The 22,931-nt window shown below is 42.0% G+C and overlaps 2 protein-coding genes across 2 annotated transcripts in view; one reads left to right on the top strand and one right to left on the bottom strand.

Annotated features, from left to right (window-relative positions):
- NTF3 (neurotrophin 3) overlaps nt 1-22,931 on the bottom strand; it is a 274,247-nt gene that overhangs the window by 30,260 nt on the left and 221,056 nt on the right. The window lies entirely within an intron of this gene.
- Nucleotides 1-22,931, top strand: part of ANO2 (anoctamin 2) — a 249,373-nt gene that overhangs the window by 175,207 nt on the left and 51,235 nt on the right. The window contains exon 20 of the mRNA XM_077266525.1: nt 15,671-15,819. Coding sequence (XP_077122640.1) covers nt 15,671-15,819 — 149 coding nt within the window. The remainder of the gene's footprint in view (nt 1-15,670; nt 15,820-22,931) is intronic.

Raw genomic sequence — 22,931 nt, 5'->3', positions numbered from 1 at the left:
TCAGGTAGATTTTAGAACCCAAATCAAGCAAAAAAATTAATAGGCTTTCTATGGCCCACTGAGTGAGAGATGGCACACACAGGAGTCAGGAGTGGCACACAAGCAGAAAAGGCAATATTAATCTCCCACTGTTTTCTTTTTTTTTTCTTTTTCAGGGAGACTTTAGAAACCAAATAATAAAAAATAAATAGGCTTTCTATGGCCCACTGAGTGAGAGATGGCACACACAGGAGTCAGGAGTGGCACACAAGCAGAAAGGGCAATATTAATCTCCCACTGTTTGAAATTTTTTTTTTTTTTCAGGGAGACTTTAGAAACCAAATAATAAAAAATCCAAAGGCTTTCTATGGCCCACTGAGTGAGAGATGGCACACACAGGGATGGCACTCTAGCAGAAATGCCAATCTTAATCTCCCACAAAAAAAAACAACAAAAAAAACAGGGACTGTCCTACAATTACTATCTCCCTGCAGTAATCTCAGCCAGGTATGGCAGGCAGCAATAAGGAGTGGACTGATGCACAAATTAAATAAAAAGTGTGGACAAACAAAAAAGATAGCTGTGCAGAAAGGAAGGAACAAGAGGATTTGTGCTTTGAAAAAAGCAGTTGGTTTGCACAGCATCGTACACACACAGCAACGCAGCTATCAGGGTCAGGGAGCCTTCTAGGGCAGCCCAATGAGCGGCAGCGCTGAGGAAAAAAAATGTAGCTTCCACTGTCCCTGCAAACAAAAGGTGGTGTTGGACAGTGGAAATCGCTACAGCACAAGCGGTTTGCAGCTTTATGTACCCTGCCTATCACTATCCCTGCTTCTGAAGAAGCGGCAGCAACCTCTCCCTACGCTCAGATCAGCAGCAGTAAGATGGCGGTCGGCGGGAACGCCCCTTTATAGCCCCTGTGACGCCGCAGAAAGCAAGCCAATCACTGCAATGCCCTTCTCTAAGATGGTGGGGACTGAGATCTATGTCATCACGCTGCCCACACTCTGCGTTCACCTTCATTGGCTGAGAAATGGCGCTTTTCGCGTCATTGAAACGCGACTTTGGCGCGAAAGTCGCGTACCGCATGGCCGATGCAACGCTGGGATCGGTTTGGTTTCATGAGACGCCGACTTTGCCAAAAGTCGGCGACTTTTGAAAATGAACGACCCGTTTCGCTCAACCCTAATCAGGATGTCCCACAAGATATCTGAGTCCTATTCGGTGCCAGAAAGACCAGAATGAGAAAGCCCAAAGATTTTGTCGGAAAAAAAGAAGATGGCTAAAAGAAGAGATCGGAGAGCGTGGATAACCGGAAAACAGGTGGCAGCGGATTAGGTAAGCGGCAAGGAGAGTAGCAGATATTTTTTTACCCCTTTCCTGGTTCTCTACAGTTAAGCAAAATAGCAGCGAGCTAGCCGTCGTGTGGCTGAATTCACGTGAAGCAAAGTACAAAATATTTGTCCACCTGCCGCCGGCCTTCCGTCACTGGCTAAGAGGTCATTTTTCTCCCAAGATCTGGTACAAGCAGAGTCATTCTGGGGATGTTGATTGTTGGGAAAGGTCCTGAGGAGGCTGCGAGAGCCAGACTTTTGATCTACTCATGCTTCGCCCCCGGGAATGATGATATCTCGTGTATGTGAGCAGGTCACTGAGAGAAAATTGACCTGTCAGTCTTTGATGGGAAGCACTGAGCGAGCAGGGAGAGGGAAAGAGCCTGGAGAAATGTATGTGCCGTTCCCAGCCCTCTGCACTGGTGACATAGCAATAATTACGTGTAAAAGAAAGTACATCAATCCCACATTAAATGTTCATTAGGAAACACAATATGTAACTGAACAAAGGAAAGTTGTTTTACCCCAAGGCGCGTTTCGCATCAATAGCTTCCTCATGGGGTTTCTTCATTTGTAATATTAGGACTGGGTATAACTGCTATTTTTGAACTTTTTATAATCCCACCCCTGCCCACCAGCATCCTTTACCCTCACTTCTGTCTTACGGGGAGCAAGCTGCATTTTTACTATTGGCCCTTCCACTGTGATGCAACACTTAAGATACCACACTATGCTCCCCAACCCCACCTACATCGATTATAGACTGATACATTCAGTGGTAATTAGAAAATTCACATTTGTGGTCGGTCTTTCAGTCTCTATTGTGTTTCCGGTCGGTGCTGGTATAAGCATTGAACACATACACAACCTGGGATCCAACTTTGATTCGAAAGCATCATAGACAAAACTAAAATTTTTTTTAAAAAATTAATGTCAATTACGTAAAGGACTTGTCAAAGGAAATGGGACATAAATACGATCACGAGCTGAATGAGGAAACACTCTCCTATGATGAGAAATGGAAGTAGAGCTACCGGGACTGAGCGTGAAATGTAGGCATTGGCGATGTTTTGCTTATTGAAATATATTAGAAAATTATTTAAAATTGCAAAAAAAAAAATAAATCTAAAAATATTTGATTTGTAGTGGACAACCCCTTTAAGTGTAGGTGTTGTAGACTTTGGTCTGACAAATTAGCATACAAATACCAAATCTCGTACATCGTATACCCGAATAATAATAATCTATTTTTATTTAAAGGCTCACCAGGGTGTAAAATCTATGATAAAGTAGATCTAAACCATTCACAATGCAGCCGCCGTTCCTTACGGGTCACTATATACCTCCACTAGATGGCAATCATCTACTGAAATTTGGAAAGTCCTTATAATTTGTATACAGATGGTCTCCCCTCTCTATAAAGGTGTCAACTAAGAATAAAAATGTGAAAACCAACATACCTGAAATGTGTAACAGGACCCAGCACAACTCAACATAATCTACGTTTTATGGGCATCGGTCATAGTGTAACCTCCTATCTTAGTCGTGCTATATACAGACCACTATGAGGTTTTACCAATTTCAGGTTGTTTGCCACATCGCAAATATTTTGTGTATTCAGAATATTAGAGTAAAAACATGCAACTTAAATTCAATTTATAGACATGAGAATTTCCAGGAATTTATGGACAGTTGACAAACCAAAATTAGTGACATTACTAAAGCTTTATCCTATAAATTAATTAGAAAGTTATGAGTTCACTGAGATTGAACACTACGAAATTAGGAGAAACCTGTGACATCACTGTAATCGCAGCCTATGAGGTCATTAGAAACCTGTGACATCACTGAGAAGGCAGCCTATGAAATTAGGAGAAACCAATGACATCACTGAGAAGGCAGCCTATGAAATTAGGAGAAACCGGTGACATCACTGAGAATGCAGCCTGTGAAATTAGGAGAAACCGATGACATCACTGAGAAGGCAGCCTATGAAATTAGGAGAAACCGGTGACATCACTGAGAATGCAGCCTGTGAAATTTTGAGAAAACGGTGACAGCCTAGGACTTCATTAGAAAATTGTGACGTCACTGAGAATGCATCCAATGGAATTACAAGAAACGAGAGACATCACTTAGAATGTCGCCTATGAAATCATTAGAAACCAGTGACATCACTGACAAAGCAGCCTGTCAATTCATTAGAATCTAGTGACATCACTAAGAATGCAGCCTATTAAATTAGTAAAATTTGGTGACATCACTGAGAATGCAGGAAATAAAATCATAAGAAACCAGTGACATCATTGAAAATGCCGCTTATGAAATCATTAGAATATAGTGACATTACTGAGAATGCAGATTTCGAAATTAGCAAAAACCTGTGACATTACTAAGGATGCCGCTAGTGAAATAATTGGAGACCAGTGACATCGCTGAGTCTGCAGCCTATAAAATTAGTTGAAACCTGTGATATAACTAAGAGTGAAGTCTATAAAACCATTACAAACCTAAGACATCACTGAAAATGTAGCCTATGAGGTCATTAGAAACCTGTGACATCACAGAGAATTCAGCCTATAAAGTCATTAGAAACCTGTGACATCACTGAGAATGCAGCCTATGAAATAAATAGAAACCTGTGACATCACTGAGAATGCTGAATTTAAGGTCATTAGAAACCTGTGACATCACCGAGAATGCTGCATTTAAGGTCATTAGAAACCTGTGACATCACTGAGAATGCAGCCTATGAGGTCATTAGAAATCTGTGACATCACCGAGAATTCAGCCTATGAGGTCATTAGAAACCTGTGACATCACTGAGAATGCAGCCTATGAGGTCATTAGAAACCTGTGACATCACTGAGAATAAAGCCTATGAAATTAGTAGAAACCTGTGACATCACCGAGAATGCAGCCTATGAGGTCATTAGAAATCTGTGACATCACTGAGAATGCAGCCTATGAGGTCATTAGAAACCTATGACATTACTGAGAATTCAGCCTATGAGGTCATTAGAAACCTGTGACATCACTGAGAATTCAGCCTATGAGGTCATTAGAAACTTATGACATCACTGAGAATGCAGCCTATGAAAATAGTAGAAACCTGTGACAGCACTGAGAATGCAGCTTATGAAATTAGTAAAAACCAGGGGCATCACCAATGCAGCCAATTGGACGGAGACTTTTATCTCTCCAGCAGTTAGGAAATTGCATCTTGTAGCATTTACAGTTGGCAGTTGTCGCTTCTCACCCAGTGGAAATCCAAGGGTTTCTCACTAGTGCATTAGCACATACACTATACCTACACTGGAAACCATGAGGTAGCTTTAACATTGGCACCGTATCAATTCTTCGGTCACATTGTATACATTCTGTGTGTAGATGAGAAATTAAGCCATGAGGATCGCTTCCTAGGAAGTGATTAGTGACCCAAAGGTGGATTTAAATAAGTAATGAAATCTGGACACGGACGAGGACAATACAAAGCATTCCTAAAATTGTAGTCATTGGGTTGTAAGCTTTGATAAGTAGAAAGAAAAGCCTGGAGGATTTGAAGGTTTCAACCTCAGGTCATGGATAGCGATACATCATCTTAACAAGTATTTATACGCTCATCCATATGATGTTCATTGTTCCTTCTATGGTTCGTTAAATGGATTCTAAACCAACTGAATGAGAAGAAAATGTTCTCCTAAAGTGTTGTAGAAACTGAGAGGGGCCAATTTCTTAGTCCTTAAGGCCCCCATGCATGTTAGACTAATGTTGACTGTACCTAACCCAGGAAGGGGATAACGTTTTGGGGGTTACAATAGAAGTATTCCAGGACAAATATAGTGCATGTGTATTGTTTTCATTCTACTTTATTTCAGAATAAGTAATAAATGTATTATCGGTCATGGTCCAACTGATGAGATACCCATTGGTCTTGGGAACGAGGATCTCAAAGTTCTGTAGGAATGGATCAGCAGTCTATATTTGGGACCCGCACACCCATAATGTGTACTGTCTACAGCTCCATTTAGATAGAGGCCATGGAACCATGGTTCTTGTGTCCAGTTAGGGTCCTAACAGTAGGACCCTAATTTTTCAGGATATTACAAGGGACACCAATGTTCTTGTGGAGCACTTTTGTGCATTGCTAGAAGAATCAAGCTGTAACCATGCCTCTTTTAAAGTCACACTCTATGCCCATTCCTCCACACCTCGTTCCCCAGTTACCCAAATGTGCAATTAGACACTCAGGCAGAAGAAAAATTCAGAAATTGCTGATTTTTGAGTGATTTCAGTGACCTAAGAGATATGTTGAGTCTTCTCAAGATCCAGAAACATCTCCTTTTTTTCTAGAAGTTCCATAAGAAATCTAAAGTATGACAAAAAATATTTATTAAAATCTCCCAAATTTTAAAATTTGACATATTTTTTAAAGAGAGCATTGTCCTACTGATCTGTGTCCTATCTAATTAACATCTTAAAAGACCGATACATGATACACTTAAACATGTGCAGCTGAATGCCAGGGCACAAGAAACCTTCTGAACTTGTTGATATCCAGATTGTTTTAGACATATCCAGTGGGGCCAGGATGATTTTTCAACTTCCAGGGACCTTAAAAGTCTCCCTTTTTTTCTAAGAGCCTTCTGGACATTTCCGAACAGTTGGCAAGTATGCCAAAAACATACTTTGTAAAATTTCTAAAATTTACAGAATTTTTGAGAGAAAGTATTGTGCACTCCATTTCTAATTAAAATCTTAAAAGGCCCTTTTACATAAACATGCTGGTAAACACTAAGTACTAACAGGCTACTCAAGAGCTAATTGATGCACAGTGAACTCTGAAACCTACAATTTCCATATTTCTATAGATTTCTATAGCTTTTACTAGCGTCAAATAAGCACCAGATTTCTCTAAGGAACGCAAACCCAAGTCATCTGGCGGTCTTCTTGTGTAATTATCTCATTACATTTCTTGTGAGCTCCATACAGTAACATTTCTTTTCGAGGTTGCGATCTTTAGTGTCTTGGTTTTGGCGTTAGGTGCTTTGATGTTCTCCTCCTGCTGTTTGTTGAGTTTGAACATCAGAATTTCGTCTCCGATAGGGAATTTTAACGTCACGGGGATAACACAGAGAAAATGAGCGGAATAAGTGTTAAAGCCTCCAGAGCAACTTATATTCCACAAATACTGGAGCTTTGATCAATATGTCTCACTATGAGGAGAGGCTGTTCTGCTTCCAGATGCTTTGTCTTTCCTGTTGGCATTCAAGAATTTTAGATACCGGAGGAATTGGGTAAGGAAGGCTTATGTAGAGGTGCCTCCTAGTAGTCTAAATTACAGGCCTTTGATCTCAGTAACAGTGAAAGCCATACAACATGAGGTCGACATTAACGCAAATATTCTTCATTTGGAGGAATTTCCTGGAGAAAGTAGTCTTCTAAGGTCAGATTGGCCCACTAAACGATCCCCCGTTGGGCTCAGTTTTGGAATGAAAATGGACTCCAAAGTTCTAACAGAAGACAACAATACTTAAAGGATTTTGTAGACAGGGGCATCACAATAGTGAGTGTTGGGTTGCAGTTGCACCCAATCCCTAGAGCTTAGGTGAGGCCAAATAGTCCCTTTGGCCCATATGACAAGACCAATACTATTAAAGTTGGTGACCCACTGACGCAACATAGACTTGGACCATTTTTTTGTGAATTCAAAATAAACACTGATGTTTGATAAGGAGTAAAAGCTCCAGAAATGGACCCCCCCCCCAATTATTAGACACTTATGGCACATGTTGTCATATCTGAACACCTCTTTAGGTTTTAATTCTGCCCTACGCAGTGGTTCAATGTAACAATTTGGCCCTCAAACCAAAAAGCCATCCTCTGTCCTGGTACTGAAAATCGACTATACATTTCACATGTACAGTCACCCTATCTGGTGCTCTCTGTTTGCCTCCCGCACCAGTAATCTTGGCTGTCAGATGAGAATCCTGCCATAACTGATGGCATTCCAACTCCTCTTTTGATTATTGGCTTGGCGCAACATCATTGTTTCGGCGTGGCACACCTGGCCTATTAAAAGAGGAGCCGCGGATGCCAACAATTAGGAGCTGAATCTCAGGGCTCCTGTCTGCTTACTGACATGTCCCCAGAACGGGGTCTCTATCTCTAGAACCTTCAAGTGAACAGGGATGTACAAATGTGTCCTTCCTTTTCTTTTTTCGGGGATCAACATATTTTGAGATAAGTGGTGCAAGATGACGAACTTTAGCGAAAAAACACGTTACAGAACTCTGTCAGGAGATGTTTATACTGCACGTGTCTATATCATAAATCATAGAATCATAGAATGTTACAGTTGGAAGGGACCTCCAGGGTCATCATGTCCAACATTCTGCTCAATACAGAATTTACTAAACCATCTCAGACAGATGTCTGTCCAGCCTCTATTTGAAGACTTCCATGGAAGGAGAACTTACCACCTCTCGTGGCCGCTTGTTCCACTCATTGGTCACCCTCACTGTCAAAAAGCTTTTTTTAAAAATCTAATCTGCATCTTCTCCTTTTCAGCTTCATTCCATTGCTTCTCGTGTTTCCATGTGCAAATGAGAATAAGGATGATCTGTCTACACCGTGACAGCCCTTCTGATATTTGTAGACAGCTATTAAGTCTCATCTTAGCCTTCTTTTTTGCAAGCTAAACATTCCCAGATCCTTTAACCATTCAATTGCAGTCCGCCCACCATCCTGATAGCTCTTCTCTGAATTTGCTCCAGGTTTTCAATGTCTTTTTTAAAATGTGGTGCCCAGAACTGGACACAGTATTCCAGACGAGGCCTGAACAAGGAGAAGTAGAGGAGGATAATTACTTCATGTGATCAAGACTCTTTGCTTCTCTCAATGCATTCTAGAACTGTGTTTGCCTTTTTTGCTGCTGCATCATACTGTTGACTCATGTACAGTCTGTGATCTATTAATATACCCAAGTCTTTTTCACACGTGCTGTTGCTTAGTTCCATTCCTCCCATTTTGTAGATGTAATTTTTATTTTTCTTGTCAGATGTAGAATCTTGCATTTCTCCCTGTTAAATACCAGTCTATTAGTCCCTGCCCATTGTCCAAGTTTTCTAGATCCTTCTGTGGCCACTCAGTGGTTGTAATATGAGGTTCAGCCTGTTTTTTCTCTCTAGTATTGTCAGAGTGATGTACTGAATTTTTATTGTCAGATTTTGTCTTTACTAAAAAAAAAAGGTGGACACCTCTACAAATCCCACCCTCAAGTAAACTTTTTTGATTCTCCTCTGTAATGGGTGGAGCAGCAAATAAAAAAAGATAATTCAATAAAATCCACCATTATTGTAATTCCTGAACTAGACTTTTTAGCCTGCAGTATTTGTCATTTCTTCCTTTTTTTAATCTTTAATGACATTTAATTATTATTTTTTTTTATAAAATTTATACCCAGAGGTCCAGACTCACCAAAATTAACATATTTTTCAAGTCATATCAAGCAATAATTGCTCAGATGAGGCAGATATTTCACGGCAGGTCAGGACTTGGGGAAAGGAACATACTTTTTCCTGTTCTTTAATTACAGCATTTATAGAAGAATGCTACTACAGGACAAAGCTCCTCTGATTTCTCCATTCACAAATTTATAGTCTGGGGATTATTACACTAAAGTAGCTTTAAAGAAGCTTATTCCATAAACACATGAAAAAATAACTATTAAATTGTAAAGTATTGTATTATTAATCAGCTCAATTTTTTTTTTTAATTTTCTCTTGTTTCTGCATGATAATGAGTTGACACAACAAGAGTTGATGCTCCCATTGTTAAAGGCGTTGTGCAGTTACATTATATTGATGGCCTTTTCTTAGGATAGATCATCAATATCAGATCGATAAGGATGCCTCATCCAGAATGCTCACGATCAAGTGTTATCATTGTTGGCAGTGGCCGAAAGTGCTCATTTACAGCACAGATCCATCAGCTGTATAGTGGCCGCGCCCAGGTACTGCACATCCATGGCCATTCATTTCAATAGTGGTGTGCTGCGCTACCGCTGCAATATAGCTGACATAAGTGTATAGTTCTACTCCATAATTGATCACTTTGGGCCGCCACTGGTAGTGGTCCTGTGAGTCACACCCTCACGATCTGATATTGATGATCTATCCTAAGGATTGATCATCAAAATAAAGTCCTGGACAACCCATTTAACATTTTCTGGTAGATGCAACTTCTTGATTGTATATATATATGTGTATATATATATATATATATATATATATATATATATATATATATATATATATATATATATATATATATATATATATATACACTGCTCAAAAAAATAAAGGGAACACTAAAATCCCACTTCCTAGATATCACTGAATGAAATATTCCAGTTTTAAATCTTTATTCATTACATAGTGGAATGTGTTGAGAGCAATAAAACCTAAAAATGATCAACGTAAATCACAGCTAATATCCACGGAGGTCTGGAGTTGGAATGATGCTCAAAATCAAAGTGTAAAATGAAGTTACAGGCTGATCCAACTTCAGTGGAAATGCCTCAAGACAAGGAAATGATGCTCAGTAGTGTGTGTGGCCTCCACGTGCCTGTATAACCTCCCTACAATGCCTGTGCATGCTCCTGATGAAGCGGCGGATGGTCTCCTGAGGGATCTCCTCCCAGACCTGGACCTTCTTTCCACAGCTCGCATTGATGTGCCATCTTGGATGAGCTGCACTACCTGAGCCACTTGTGTGGGTTGTAGAGTCCGTCTCATGCTACCTTGAGTGTGAAAGCACAACCAACATTCAAAAGTGACCAACGCATCAGCCAGAAAGCATTGGTACTGAGATGTGGTCTGTGGTCCCCACCTGTAGAACCACTCCTTTATTGAGGGTGTCTTGATAATTGCCAATAATTTCCATCTGTTGTCTATTCCATTTGCACAACAGCATGTGAAAGTGATTGTCAAACAGTGTTGCTTCCTAAGTGGACAGTTTGATTTCACAGAAGTTTGAGTTACTTGGAGTTATATTCTGTTGTTTAAGTGTTCCCTTTATGTTTTTGAGCAGTGTATATATTTTTTATAAGCAAAATGAACAAAATAAACAGCAATTCTGAAAATTATTTTTTCATTTCTTTTTTTTTTTTTTAATAAGCCGGAACTGTAATACCATCTTGACTTGAACATGTATGAGCTTAATTGCTTATGAAATACCCAACAATACTTTTCTAATACAGTTGCTATGTCTATGAGCATTATTCCAATTGGCCTAATAGGTGAACTATGATGTCAAACCTTGGGGCAATTATTTGGAGGTTATTGACAGTCAATAGCCACCATAAAACTGACTGGTTCTGATGGAGTGACAGAGGAAGCTTATCTCCCTCTGTCACCCGCTTACTAAATTTATTAATGGTATGAAGAAAGGAGCCAAGGTGTCAATTCCAGCTGGCATCCTGTTGTAGTTTCTGTGCCCCCTCTCTCTTAATCATGTACATACATGTAATGCTGTGGCAATTATACTGTGTAGATGACATACATGTTCATAAATTTGCGCTGAGGGCTTAAAGTATTTTAACGAGTAGTACTGTAGATGACCTATTCTTAAAATGGTTGCCCAGACTTTCCAAGTTATCACCTATCTCCAGGGTCTAATCACAGGTGGTACCCTACTGGAACCTCCACAGTTTGCTCTGACTTTCCAAGTTATCGCCTATCTGCAGGATCTAATCGCTGGTGGTCCCATACTGGAACCTCCATAGGTTGCCCTGACTTTCCAACTTATTGCCAATAGCCGGGATCTAATCATTGGTGGTCCCCTACTAGAACCTCCATAGGTTGCCCTTACTTTCCGAGTTACTGCCTATCTCCAGGATCTAATCACTGGTGGTCCCCTTCTGGAACCTCCATAGGTTGCCCTTACTTTCCAAGTTATCGCCTATCCCTGGGATGTAATCCCTGGTGGACCTCTACTGGTTGTCCCAACTTTCCAAGTTATCGTTCTCCAGGATCTAATCACTGGTGGTCCCATACTGGAACCTCCATTGGTTGCCATGATTTTCCAAGTTGTCACCTATCCCCGGGATCTAATCATTTGTGGTCCCTTACTGGAACCTCCATAGGTTGCCTTTGCTTTCCGAGTTATCGCCTATCCCTAGGATCTAATTACTGGTGGTCCCATACTGGAACATCCATAGATTGCCCCAATTTTCCAAGTTATCGCCTATCTCCAGGATCTAATCTCTGGTGGTCCCCTACTGAAACCTCCATAGGTTGCCCTGACTTTCCAAGTTTTTGCCTATCCCTGGGATCTAATCTTTGGTTGTCCCCTGATGGAACCTTCACAGATTGCCACGACTTTCCAAGTTATCGCCTATTCCCAGGATCTAATCACTGGTTGTCCCATACTGGAACCTCCACAGGTTGTCCCGACGTTCCAAGTTATCGCCTATCTCCAGGAACTAATCACTGGTGGTCCCATACTGGAACCTCCATATGTTGACCTGACTTTCCAAGTTATCGCCTATCCCCAGGATCTAATCACTAGTGGTCCCCTACTGGAACCTCCACACATCCCAAATGTGCACTATCCCGAACCTCCACAGATCCTGAATGTGCAGTCCTCTGGAGAAAAAATAGAGCCGAGGTTGAGCATGCACACTGCCGCTTCCTTCAAGCAGGGAAAAGAAGTCTGCAATTCCGTGGATCAGTGGGAGTCTCAGCAGCTGGACCCCCACCAACCTAGAATATATCACAGGATAGTTGATGACTTCTTCTTACTGGAATACCTCTTTAAAGTTATTGGGTGGAGAATCCCTATATATTCTTGTTATACATCACTTTTTCGGCTAGTTTAGAAAATTCACTATTCTATACCCTCTAAAGGAATACTGAATTATTAGACTTTAAGGGCCACATCTGTTAGCCAAAGTGAAGAGTGGCAACAAATATCATCTCTCTGTCTCTGGTGGACTCAGCATATCCTTACAAAACAAGGATATCCCATTAATTTTATCAGTAACTGTAATACTTTAATTCCCCTGTGGGGGCACTGCAGAAAAACAAAATACTTATCTCGTGAATCACAAATAGAAATGATCGCCGGAGGCTCCAAATAAATGAATAGTTTGTCCAAAACAGACTAAAACAGCAACGGTATGAGGCGTAGTGCATCACTAGGCAGGGCTTCTATTGTTGTTTTTTCCCCTGTGACTATGGAACAATTAAGAAGAAAAGTAAATTTACTTATCAATATAAAATTCCCTGCACCAGAACATGTTGTTCAAAATCGTTCCTCGGGCCATTAAAGAAAAGAATGGCGTACGCAACAAACAATACGTTTTCCATCATGGTTATTAGTCTGCAGTTTTAGCAGAACATCGTTTGCTAGTGCCAGGGAAAAATTAGCAGAACGCTGCCCATGAGCACAAGCAAATTACTATGGGATAATAAAGGCTGGCTTACTATTCCAACTTGCATGCAACCTTCAATAAGAAGACACGAAATGGAGCAGAAAGTCTACTGTAACTTGGACGCTTCAAAAGGAATCTCTCATCAGGTTTTTACTAACCCATTTGAGAGCAGAATTATATTGGAGCAGAGACCCTGATTCCAGCCATGTGTCACTTATTGGGCTTCTTACTGCACTTTGGGAAAAAATCCCTGTTTTATTTGCTGCGGATCTGGCAGTTCTCTGAATGCTGAGCTCTGTATAACTCCGCCCAGGCTTGGACTGGTCAACAGGAGAACAGGGGAATCCTCTGGTGGACCCCTGTGCAAGAGTCGGCCGCCACTTTCTTCACTTTTTTGGCGATCTTGCCTATTTATATGCTTTTGATAATCTTTTACAAAAATGTTATATTTCTTATTCCTCAAAAAATTAAGTTTATATAATAACACATGGTTATTGAAGGGTTTTTATTCTAGTTATTGATGTTAAAGCCTGGATTTCGATACTGCATTCATCAGTGTAAATATCATGCATGACGCAGGGTCGTTGACTCACACCTTCCTCACTGCTGACGCCTACAATGTCTACATTGATGCACTTGCTTGGTTCCTGAAGAAGCAGAATTATTCCGATACTGTTCTCCAAATCCCTTTCAAAGTCAAATAGTCCAAGATAGAAAGATAAGAAAATCGATTCAATGATAATCTCGTTCATGTCAACTTTTTGTGAACTACCTTGACCCAATGAATTCAAACAATTTGCTGCTCAATTTGCATAAATCGCTAAAAATTCCCATCACTTTTTTTTTACACAATGAAAAAGGCTCCATCAGCCAGAAAAGGCTCTTATGACTTACCAATAATGTCAGGCAACTATTACATAGAATAGAACATCACATAGTATAACAAAGCCTTTCATAGCCAGTATAAAAGTCGAGGCAGGAAATGCAGCAGCCATTTTATGGTGAATTTTATAGTGAGAGGATTTCACAGCTCACAACTTAGTAACAGAAATAGAGGGTGAAAAAGCTCAACAACTATGAATAAATTGTACAGGGCATGCAAAATTGCTTGAAAGAGGTGGGAGACCATCGTAGGAGACGTCAGACTGTTACACATGTCAATTCTGGGCAATTGGAGTATCTGTTATTCGCAACAAATGTATTCGCCACATATAAAATACTTTGTGAAAACTCATGAAAGTTGATGAATTTCAAAGGAGTCAATCATCGCTAGTTCACAGACTTTTCCAAAACTTATTTTTTCTGCAAAAGTCAATATCAAATCATATCTTTTCTCACTTTGTACGTCTTGATCGTCTGTTATAAAGCCCAAGTTCGTAAAATATGGCATGTATTGTGCCTTCACCTTTTGGTTTGGGGGGGGCTGTGTTGTAAGGAATATAGAGGGTGCAGAGAGTAGGTTTCAGTTTCATTCCATTGCTTCTCCTGTTTCCATGTGCAAATGAGAATAATGATGATCCCGCTACACTGTGACAGCCCTTCAAGTATTTGTAGACAGCTATTAAGTCTCCTCTCAGTCTTCTTTTTTGAAAGCTAAACATTCTCAGATCCTTTAACCGTTCCTCGTAGGACATACTTGGCAGTCCGCTCACCATTCTGGTAGCTCCTCTCTGAACTTACTCCAGTTCTTTAATGTCTTTTTTTTAAATGTGGTGCCCAGAACTGGACAGAGTATTCCAGATAAGGCCTGACCAAGAGGAGTAGAGGGGGATAATGACTTCGCGTGATCTAGATTCTATGCTTCTTTTAATACATCCTAGAACTGTGTTTGCTTTTTTTGATGTTGCATCACAATGTTGACTCGTGCAGTCTGTGATCTATTAGAATATCCAAGTCTTTTTCACACTTGCTGTTGCTTAGTTCTATTCTTCCCATTCTCTAGGTGTAATTTTTGTTTTTCTTGCCCAGATATAGAATCTTGCATTTCTCACTGTTAAATACCATTCTATTATTCGCTGACCATTGTTCAAGCTTATCTAGATCCTTCTGAATCCTTTCTCCGTCTTCTCTAGTGTTAGCTATCACTCCTAGCTTTGATTGTCTGCAAATTTGACTAGTTTACCTTCAGTTCCCTTATCTAGATCATCTATAAAAATATTGAACAACATTGGGGCCAGGATAGAACCTTGTGGTACCTCATTTGGAACACTCTTCCAATTGGATGTGCAACCATTTGTTTACCATTTATTACCACTCTTTGAGTACGATCACTGAGCCAGTCCACCTATTCGTGGTAGTCTTCTGATACTAGGAGAATCCGGTTATTTTTAAAGGCTTTTTGGATTAGGAAACCTCTTGTTTCCCAACTACAGTATGTTCCCTGGGTCCAGCCCTGCTATCTGTTTAGGTTATTGCCTGCAGCGGTTATGTCACAACAGCACTGCAGCTAATCAATGAACTCAGGATAGCTCTGAGCGGATAGTGACATCAATCCAAGCAGAGTCGCTGAGCTCACTAATTGACTGAAAATGGGGAGGGAAGGTAATGGACTGTTTTTTTATTTTAACAAACTCCACCAAGGAGAAGGGTTTTCCAAAACCGGAAAACCCCTTTAAGGTAGAATGGATCTTTTAAGAAGGAATATATTTCTATTTCTAGTCTTTCAATGTATGAAATCATCTTGGACTGTGGTTATTTCTCTCTTGTATCAGGATATGAGTCATTATCTTGTTTTATGGATTTTGTAAAGCGCTCGTTTCGTCTTTCAATAAAACATTATTACATTCGGGCTTATCAGCCGCATTACTTGGTCCATTTTGTCAGGAGAAGACGAAGCAGACTACAGTAGTAATGTAAATAAAAGAGCTATAATCGATAAGGCATAAAGCCAATGATTTTTTTTCTAATGTTTTATTTGCAGAAAACTTAAGAAACTATTTCGGAAGCTAAAGGATGAAAGGCCAGATCCTGGGGAGAGCAACCTTCACAGTTCGAGAGAACCTCAACAATGGGACCGAGACTACGCTCTAGAACCATATTCGGGACTGACCCCAGAGTACATGGAGATGAGTGAGTACCAAAATTACATGTCCCCAATTTTCTCAAATGTAAGGTCACTAAAGGCACATTTGAAACATAAAACTTAAAACCCCAAGTTGGCGTTTTGTTGGATTCCCGAAAATGAACTTTACCGGGCCAATTGTTCCCAAAGTTGACTTTTCAGCTTGGATTTCACCCTTTTTACTTTATGGAGTGAAATTTTGGGCTTCATAATTTAGCTTCTGTTTTTTTTATTTTACACTAAACACACTGAAATAGAGAATTATCCCTAAAGATTTAGGGTTCCTTTAGTAGTCTCCGAGATGTATTTCCCATCAGAAGTTTTAATGTCATGGCAGGGACATACAGTCAGCTAGCTCAGTGATCCTGGTGCTGAGGCAGCCAAAACCAGCTTGTGTGTCTCCTCCAAAGTCCTAAGAAAGGGAAAGAGGCTTCTGGGGTTGTGAAACCAATGATTATCTCAGCAACAGTACCTTGATGAAGGTTGGAGGACAAAACATATTATAGCCTGTTGTGAATTTGCTTTTTGCTCCCTCTAGTGGTTACTAGTTTTTTGACTCTGGTTTTTCTGTCATTCCTTTTATCCGCACCTGGGTCGTTAGTTAGGGGTGTTGCTATATAAGCTCCCTGGACCTTCAGTTCAATGCCTGGCAACGTAGTTATCAGAGCTAGTCTGCTGTGCTCTTGTCTACTGATCCTGGTTCCAGTTATATCAGCTAAGTCTGCCTTTTGCTTTTTGCTATTTGTTTTGGTTTTGTATTTTTGTCCAGCTTGTTCCAAATCTATATCCTGACCTTTGCTGGAAGCTCTAAGGGGGCTGGTGTTCTCCCCCCGGACCGTTAGACGGTTCGGGGGTTCTTGAATTTCCAGTGTGGATTTTGATAGGGTTTTTGTTGACCATATAAGTTACCTTTCTTTATTCTGCTATCAGTAAGCGGGCCTCTCTGTGCTAAACCTGGTTCATTTCTGTGTTTGTCATTTCCTCTTACCTCACCGTCATTATTTGTGGGGGGCTTCTATCCAGCTTTGGGGTCCCCTTCTCTGGAGGCAAGAAAGGTCTATGTTTTCCTCTACTAGGGGTAGCTAGATTCTCCGGCTGGCGCGTGTCATCTAGAATCAACGTAGGAATGATCCCCGGCTACTTCTAGTGTTGGCGTTAGGAGTAGATATATGGTCAACCCAGTTACCACTGCCCTATGAGCTGGATTTTTGTATTCTGCAGACTTCCACGTTCCTCTGAGACCCTCGCCATTGGGGTCATAACAGTTTGCCAGGCCAGTATTAAATGTTTAATGCATTGCAGAAGAGGGATTATAAGAAAGAAGATTCTGAGTTTTTTTTTTTTTTTTCTCTTTCCCCTTTACCTCAGAGTGGCTATGCTTGCTGCAGACATGAATGTCCAGACCTTGATTACAAGTGTGGACCAGCTGGCTACTCGTGTGCAGGGCATACAAGACTATGTTATCAGAAATCCTAGGTCAGAACCTAAAATACCGATTCCTGAACTGTTTTCCGGAGACAGGTTTAAGTTTAGGAATTTCGTGAATAATTGTAAATTGTTTTTGTCCCTGAGACCCTGTTCATCTGGAGATTCTGCTCAGCAAGTAAAAATTGTTATTTCGTTCTTACGGGGCGACCCTCAGGATTGGGCTTTTTCGCTGGCGCCAGGAGATCCGGCATTGGCTGATCTTGATGCGTTTTTTCTGGCGCTCGGTTTACTTTATGAGGAACCCAATCTTGAGATTCAGGCAGAAAAGGCCTTGCTGGCTATGTCTCAGGGGCAGGACGAGGCTGAAGTGTATTGCCAAAAATTTCGGAAATGGTCCGTGCTGACACATTGGAACGAGTGTGCACTGGCCGCTAATTTTAGAAATGGCCTTTCTGAAGCCATTAAGAATGTTATGGTGGGTTTTCCCATTCCCACAGGTCTGAATGATACTATGGCACTGGCTATTCAAATTGACCGGCGGTTGCGGGAGCGCAAAACCGCAAATTCCCTCATGGTGTTGTCTGAACAGACACCTAATTCGGTGCAATGTGATAGAAAAACCGCAAATTCCCTCATGGTGTTGTCTGAACAGACACCTGATTCGGTGCAATGTGATAGAAAAACCGCAAATTCCCTCATGGTGTTGTCTGAACAGACACCTGATTTAATGCAATGTGATAGAATCCTGACTAGAAATGAGCGGAAAATTCATAGACGCCGGAATGGCTTGTGCTACTACTGTGGTGATTCTACACATGTTATCTCAGCATGCTCTAAACGTATAGCTAAGGTTGTTAGTCCTGTCACCGTTGGTAATTTGCAACCTAAATTTATTCTGTCTGTAACTTTGATTTGCTCACTGTCGTCTTATCCTGTCATGGCGTTTGTAGATTCAGGTGCTGCCCTGAGTCTCATGGATCTCTCATTTGCTAAGCGCTGTGGTTTTACTCTTGAACCATTAGAAAATCCTATTCCTCTTAGGGGTATTGATGCTACACCATTGGCAGCAAATAAACCGCAGTATTGGACACAGGTTACCATGTGCATGACTCCTGAACACCGCGAGGTGATACGTTTCCTGGTTTTACATAAAATGCATGATTTGGTTGTTTTAGGGCTGCCATGGTTACAGACCCATAATCCAGTCCTGGACTGGAAGGCTATGTCAGTCTCAAGTTGGGGCTGTCGTGGTATTCATGGGGATTCCCTGCCTGTGTCTATTGCTTCTTCTACGCCTTCGGAAGTTCCGGAGTATTTGTCTGACTATCAGGATGTCTTCAGTGAGTCTGAGTCCAGTGCACTGCCTCCTCATAGGGACTGTGACTGTGCTATAGATTTGATCCCAGGCAGTAAATTTCCTAAGGGAAGACTGTTTAATCTGTCGGTACCTGAACATACCGCTATGCGTTCATATATCAAGGAGTCTCTGGAGAAAGGACATATTCGTCCGTCTTCTTCCCCTCTTGGTGCGGGATTCTTTTTTGTGGCAAAAAAGGACGGATCTTTGAGACCTTGTATTGATTATCGGCTTTTAAATAAGATCACTGTCAAATTTCAGTATCCTTTACCGCTGTTGTCTGACTTGTTTGCCCGGATTAAGGGTGCCAAGTGGTTCACCAAGATAGACCTTCGTGGTGCGTACAACCTTGTGCGCATTAAGCAAGGTGATGAATGGAAAACCGCATTCAATACGCCCGAAGGTCATTTTGAGTACTTGGTGATGCCTTTTGGGCTCTCCAATGCGCCTTCAGTTTTTCAGTCCTTTATGCATGACATTTTCCGGAAGTATCTGGATAAATTTTTGATTGTTTATCTGGATGATATTTTGGTTTTTTCTGATAATTGGGATTCGCATGTGGAGCAGGTCAGGTTGGTCTTTAAAATTTTGCGTGAAAATTCTTTGTTTGTCAAGGGCTCAAAGTGTCTCTTTGGTGTACAGAAGGTTCCCTTTTTGGGGTTCATTTTTTCCCCTTCTGCTGTGGAGATGGACCCAGTCAAGGTCCGAGCTATTCTTGATTGGACTCAGCCCTCGTCAGTTAAGAGTCTTCAGAAGTTCTTGGGCTTCGCTAACTTCTACCGTCGTTTTATCGCTAATTTTTCTAGCATTGTGAAACCTTTGACAGATATGACCAAGAAGGGCTCCGATGTAGCTAACTGGGCTCCTGCTGCCGTGGAGGCTTTCCAGGAGTTGAAAAGCCGGTTTACTTCGGCGCCTGTTTTGTGCCAGCCTGACGTCTCACTTCCCTTTCAGGTTGAGGTGGATGCTTCGGAGATTGGGGCAGGGGCCGTTTTGTCGCAGAGAGGCCCTGGTTGCTCTGTTATGAAACCTTGTGCCTTTTTCTCTAGGAAGTTTTCGCCTGCCGAGCGAAATTATGATGTGGGCAATCGGGAGTTGTTGGCCATGAAATGGGCATTTGAGGAGTGGCGTCATTGGCTCGAGGGTGCTAAGCATCGTGTGGTGGTCTTGACTGATCACAAAAATCTGATGTATCTCGAGTCTGCTAAACGCCTTAATCCGAGACAGGCCCGCTGGTCATTGTTTTTCTCCCGCTTTGATTTTGTTGTCTCGTATTTACCAGGTTCAAAGAATGTGAAGGCCGATGCTCTTTCTAGGAGCTTTGTGCCTGATGCTCCTGGAGTCGCGGATCCTGTTGGTATTCTTAAAGATGGAGTTATCTTGTCAGCTATTTCTCCGGATCTGCGACGTGTGTTGCAGAGATTTCAGGCTGATAGGCCTGAGTCTTGTCCACCTGACAGACTGTTTGTCCCGGATAAGTGGACCAGCAGAGTAATTTCCGAGGTTCATTCCTCGGTGTTGGCAGGTCACCCGGGAATCTTTGGCACCAGAGATCTGGTGGCCAGGTCCTTTTGGTGGCCTTCCTTGTCAAGGGATGTGCGGTCATTTGTGCAGTCCTGTGGGACTTGTGCTCGAGCTAAGCCTTGCTGTTCTCGTGCCAGCGGTTTGCTCTTGCCCTTGCCTGTCCCGAAGAGACCTTGGACACATATCTCCATGGATTTCATTTCTGATCTTCCGCTATCTCAGGGCATGTCCGTTATCTGGGTGATATGTGATCGCTTCTCCAAGATGGTTCATTTGGTTCCTTTGCCTAAGCTGCCTTCCTCTTCCGATCTGGTTCCTGTGTTTTTCCAGAACGTGGTTCGTTTGCACGGCATCCCTGAGAATATTGTGTCAGACAGAGGATCCCAGTTCGTTTCCAGGTTCTGGCGATCCTTTTGTAGTAGGATGGGCATTGATTTGTCGTTTTCGTCTGCTTTCCATCCTCAGACTAATGGACAGACGGAGCGAACCAATCAGACTTTGGAGGCTTATTTGAGGTGTTTTGTCTCTGCTGATCAGGACGATTGGGTGACATTCTTGCCGTTGGCTGAGTTTGCCCTTAATAATCGGGCTAGTTCCGCCACCTTGGTTTCGCCTTTTTTCTGCAACTCTGGTTTCCATCCTCGCTTTTCTTCGGGGCATGTGGAGCCTTCTGACTGTCCTGGGGTGGATTCTGTGGTGGATAGGTTGCAGCAGATCTGGAATCATGTGGTGGACAATTTGAAGTTGTCACAGGAGAAGGCTCAGCGCTTTGCCAACCGCCGCCGCGGTGTGGGTCCCCGACTACGCGTTGGGGATTTGGTATGGCTTTCTTCCCGCTTTGTTCCTATGAAGGTCTCCTCTCCCAAATTTAAACCTCGTTTTATTGGGCCTTACAAGATATTGGAAATCCTTAATCCTGTATCTTTTCGTCTGGATCTTCCTGTGTCGTTTGCTATTCACAATGTATTTCATAGGTCCTTGTTGCGGCGGTACATTGTGCCTGTAGTTCCTTCTGCTGAGCCTCCTGCTCCGGTGTTGGTTGAGGGCGAGTTGGAGTACGTGGTGGAGAAGATCTTGGATTCTCGCCTCTCCAGGCGGAGGCTTCAGTACCTGGTCAAGTGGAAGGGCTATGGTCAGGAGGATAATTCCTGGGTGGTCGCCTCTGATGTTCATGCGGCCGATTTAGTTCGTGCCTTTCATGCCGCTCGTCCTGATCGCCCTGGTGGTCGTGGTGAGGGTTCGGTGACCCCTCACTAAGGGGGGGGTACTGTTGTGAATTTGCTTTTTGCTCCCTCTAGTGGTTACTAGTTTTTTGACTCTGGTTTTTCTGTCATTCCTTTTATCCGCACCTGGGTCGTTAGTTAGGGGTGTTGCTATATAAGCTCCCTGGACCTTCAGTTCAATGCCTGGCAACGTAGTTATCAGAGCTAGTCTGCTGTGCTCTTGTCTACTGATCCTGGTTCCAGTTATATCAGCTAAGTCTGCCTTTTGCTTTTTGCTATTTGTTTTGGTTTTGTATTTTTGTCCAGCTTGTTCCAAATCTATATCCTGACCTTTGCTGGAAGCTCTAAGGGGGCTGGTGTTCTCCCCCCGGACCGTTAGACGGTTCGGGGGTTCTTGAATTTCCAGTGTGGATTTTGATAGGGTTTTTGTTGACCATATAAGTTACCTTTCTTTATTCTGCTATCAGTAAGCGGGCCTCTCTGTGCTAAACCTGGTTCATTTCTGTGTTTGTCATTTCCTCTTACCTCACCGTCATTATTTGTGGGGGGCTTCTATCCAGCTTTGGGGTCCCCTTCTCTGGAGGCAAGAAAGGTCTATGTTTTCCTCTACTAGGGGTAGCTAGATTCTCCGGCTGGCGCGTGTCATCTAGAATCAACGTAGGAATGATCCCCGGCTACTTCTAGTGTTGGCGTTAGGAGTAGATATATGGTCAACCCAGTTACCACTGCCCTATGAGCTGGATTTTTGTATTCTGCAGACTTCCACGTTCCTCTGAGACCCTCGCCATTGGGGTCATAACAATAGCCCTTGTATCACTTCTTGAAGACCTCACTTTTAGACTCATCCTGGTTACCTAGAACATATTTGCTGGTTTTTAGAAGGGGTGGTGTAGGAACCCCTAAAGTGAAAAATTTTCATAGCAATCAAGTCCCCAATATATACTGTATGCCTGGGTGCTGGGTCTGTATCTCATGCTAGACCAACCTTGCGTCATAAAGGCAGTCTTTGCGAAATGTTACTATCATGGAGGACTCAGCAATGCCTGGGAAATTTGCCAACTCTTTTAGGATTCTGGTTGAACAACCCTTTTTTGATATGTTTTGAGAAAGTTATCAAGCATGACCTAAACTAAAGCCCATCATACACTTTAGCTCTCTGCCAAACAATCGTTTGGCCGACAACTATCTGCCCCAACACCTCCATAGAAAGCAGGAGTGTTTATGTGTTCCCTATGAGAGAACCAATGCCAGACTCCTCCGAGGATGGCTTATCTCCGGGAGAACAATATAATCAGCAGTCTGAAATCACATATTTTGGATCCTCATCTACCCTGATGTGATCTGTTCAGGTGGACTGCAGGATGACACCATACACATTAGACTGTTGGCCGAACTTGTCCATACACAGAAGCGCTTAACTGTCCAAGCAATCTTATGACAGAGCTGCTGTAAGACTCCTCTGGTGGCGACTTATCTCCTGGAAAACAAAGCGATCGGCAGTCACATATCAGACATGCCAAATTCTTTTCTACCTACATATGATCTGTTGGGGGACAGTCAGGATATTGACAAACATGTTAGACTGTTG

The sequence above is a fragment of the Ranitomeya variabilis genome, chromosome 5, assembly GCF_051348905.1.
Source record: "Ranitomeya variabilis isolate aRanVar5 chromosome 5, aRanVar5.hap1, whole genome shotgun sequence".
Taxonomy (NCBI): domain Eukaryota; kingdom Metazoa; phylum Chordata; class Amphibia; order Anura; family Dendrobatidae; genus Ranitomeya; species Ranitomeya variabilis.
This window is presented reverse-complemented; position numbering and strand designations above follow the sequence as displayed.